This window comes from Bos grunniens, chromosome 15 (assembly GCF_055505025.1).
Source record: "Bos grunniens cultivar Pamir isolate PY7600 chromosome 15, Bosgru_T2T1.0, whole genome shotgun sequence".
NCBI classification, from domain to species: Eukaryota; Metazoa; Chordata; class Mammalia; order Artiodactyla; family Bovidae; genus Bos; species Bos grunniens.
In genome coordinates this window covers 82,674,439-82,677,499 of record NC_141179.1, presented here as the reverse complement: position 1 = coordinate 82,677,499, position 3,061 = coordinate 82,674,439, and the positions used below count along the sequence as shown (strand labels likewise).

Genomic DNA, 3,061 nt, shown 5'->3' with positions numbered 1-3,061 from the left:
TTGAATTAATAAAATCTGAGGCAACAAGTCCGACTGCTTACACAACCCTTCCAAGTTAGATGGCCAGAAGGAATCCCAGACTCACCATGACTATTTGGAAATTGCTGCTCTTGCTATTTCTTGAACATCTGCTTCTTCTACACCATTCTTCTGTTATTATACAAAAAGTAGAGTCATTATTGCTCCTTCTTTCCCTAATGCCTACATTCAACATATCATGAAATCTAATCAGTTCTGCTTTTGAAATATATCTATAATTGCATAACTTCTCACTACCTCCCTCAGTAGCATCCTGTTCTAAGCCATCATTAACTGTTGTATAGATTAATAAGCTTAATGCAAAGAAAATGGAAATGGGTGACATCATAGTAATCCAGACTTCATTCTTACATGGAAGTTTTCTTTAACCTCACCTACATCTTGGGTCCCTAGATAGAATCTGTCACTATCTTCTAACAGGAAGAATATCTACATTAATTGAATTCTGTTAAGTGTCAGGCAATAATGTTAGACCCATTTTACAGATGGAGAACCTGAACCTCAGACACTCTAGTTAATACACAAGATGACTCAGAAAACACTTGGCACAGCTGGATTGTGCACAACTTGAGTGAAACAGGATTATCGTTTGAAAAATTAAAGGAAGGTAAGGACAGAATATGAGAGTCAAAAGCTTTTGGTAAAGAAGCAAATGCATGAGGGAGCATTTAGGATGTTTCATTATAGAGTTATCCGGAATTCCTCTATTACAACGTCCACCCTTCTAATCAATGCATAGACCAATAACTCTGTCCTAGTCTAACGTGTAAAACCCTGCAGTGCCAGTTTGCACCATCACTCCAGTTTGATATTGAGTTCAAGGGAAGACTGATGACCAAGTGAGAGTGAGCGATACCCCAAGTCAGTTATCTAGCACAAGGCAAAGCTAGAATTTGCATTTAGATGTCCGTAGTCTGGACTCACACTTGTTAACTTCTATTCTCTGGATTTTTTATTCCTTGTACGGGAATTTCTATAGTATTGAACTTTGTGGAAATTACTCATTCTATGTATCCTATTATCTTGTGAGACTATTAAAGTTAGAACTTGATATATTAAACTTTGTATTACTAGAATATAGCACTGCTCATGATACAAGAGTGGTAATCACAATGAAATGAATTAAATTACAGTAACCTATTTTATTGCATGAATATTCTTTGTGTCAGAAAAATCTGAATTGGGAGACTAACAAATCTCATTTTTAAATTTATTTATTGTTCTTTTATTAGTTTTTGCCCACAATGTGCAGCATGTGACATCTTAGTTCGCAACCAGGCATCAGACCCATGCCCCCTATGTTGGAAGCACAGAGGCTTAACCACTGAACCACTAGGGATCTCATTTTTAACAAATCTCTGCAATGATCTCATATAAGTCTCCTTCCATTTCTGTACTTCAGTTTCAATCATTTATGAGGATAGAGGTACTGGGTTATATTATCATCCAAATCCTTTAAGCTAGAACATTTTATATTTCTAACATTACTTAAAAATTACTTTAGTTGTTATGCCTATATTTAATTTAGAAAATTCAGATATAAGGTATAACTTGAACATAATTATGGTTCTAAGCTCAGGTATCACCCAGATCTTCTTTTTTTATTGATATAGTGCATTTTCATAGTTCCTAAATAATCCCCATTAAGAACAGTACAGTCGTGACTGAGTTCATTTTTGCCGGGATAACTGATGACCCACAACTGCAGATCCCACTCTTTCTAGTGTTCACGCTCATTTACCTCCTCACTCTGGTTGGGAACCTGGGGGTGATCACGCTGATCCTGCTGGACTCTCGTCTCCACACTCCCATGTACTTCTTCCTTAGCAACCTCGCTCTGGTGGACTTTGGTTACTCCACAGCTGTCACTCCCAAAGTGATGCCTGGATTCCTCACAGGAGACAAGGTCATTTCCTACGAAGCTTGTGCTGCTCAGTTGTATTTTTTTGGTAGCTTTCTCTCTGTGGAAACTTTTCTCTTGGCCTTAATGGCCTATGACCGTCATGCGGCAGTGTGTAAACCACTCCGTTACACCAATATCATGACACCAAGGGTGTGTGCCTGGACGGTCATAGGGTCCTACGTCCTTGGTTTTCTAGTGGCCTCTGTTCACACTTGGAATGCGTTCAGTCTCTCTTTCTGTAGATCGAATGTGATTAATCACTTTTTCTGTGATGCTACTCCTCTCCTGGCTCTCTCATGCTCAGATAACAACAGAAGTGAGATGGTTTTATTTCTTCTGGTTGGCTTCAATGTCCTTTTTTCTAACCTGGTCATCCTGGTCTCCTATCTGTTTATCTTTGTCACCATTCTGAGGATGCGCTTATCTGGAGGACATCAGAAGGCCTTTTCCACCTGTGCTTCCCACCTCACTGCTGTCTTCATTTTTTATGGGACGGGTTCCTTCATGTACTTTCAGCCTGGCTCCCACCATTCCAGGAGCACAGACAAAGTGGCGTCTGTGTTCTACGCCATAGTCATCCCCATGCTGAATCCGCTGATCTATAGTCTGAGGAACAAAGAGGTCAAGGGTGCCCTAAAAAAGGCTGTGGGGAAAGCAAAGTCTTCCATAACATTCATATCTTAATTATATGGAAACAACAACAGAATGGTTACATACACGTCAAATCAAGCTAGGGAAAATATTGACTTGCTCGGTCAATAATTATGTAATTTTTTTTTTTTACATCATTCCTCAAGTTTTAAGTCTAGGAAACAAACATGTTGACAAAATGCAATCTCAGGAATAATAACTTTTCAGGAATCTAGCATGAAACTATAATTAATATTTTTTTAATTCTTGTAAATTATATTTTATTGTATATTTGTTCCATGATGAACCATACTTTCATATGGACATTTATGCTCACCCACATATTTAAGTACATGCCCCCTGCATCTTATTTTCATGCAACTTACATGTAACTCACACATTCATGGATGCAGAGAAAAATGAGTTCAAGAGTCAAATGGGATTGGTCTGTTTTTATACTGCCATTTGAACCAATGATTTTGGTATCTG

The 3,061-nt window shown here is 38.2% G+C and overlaps 1 protein-coding gene across 1 annotated transcript; it reads left to right on the top strand.

Moving 5' to 3' along the window:
* Nucleotides 1-1,678: 1,678 nt before the first annotated feature.
* On the top strand, nt 1,679-2,626 carry LOC147358828 (olfactory receptor 5B12-like; the record flags this gene model as incomplete). The annotated part of the gene is made up of 1 exon (XM_086342156.1): nt 1,679-2,626. A coding segment is annotated over one exon (948 nt), but the record flags the coding sequence as incomplete, so codon positions are not given.
* Nucleotides 2,627-3,061: the final 435 nt, after the last annotated feature.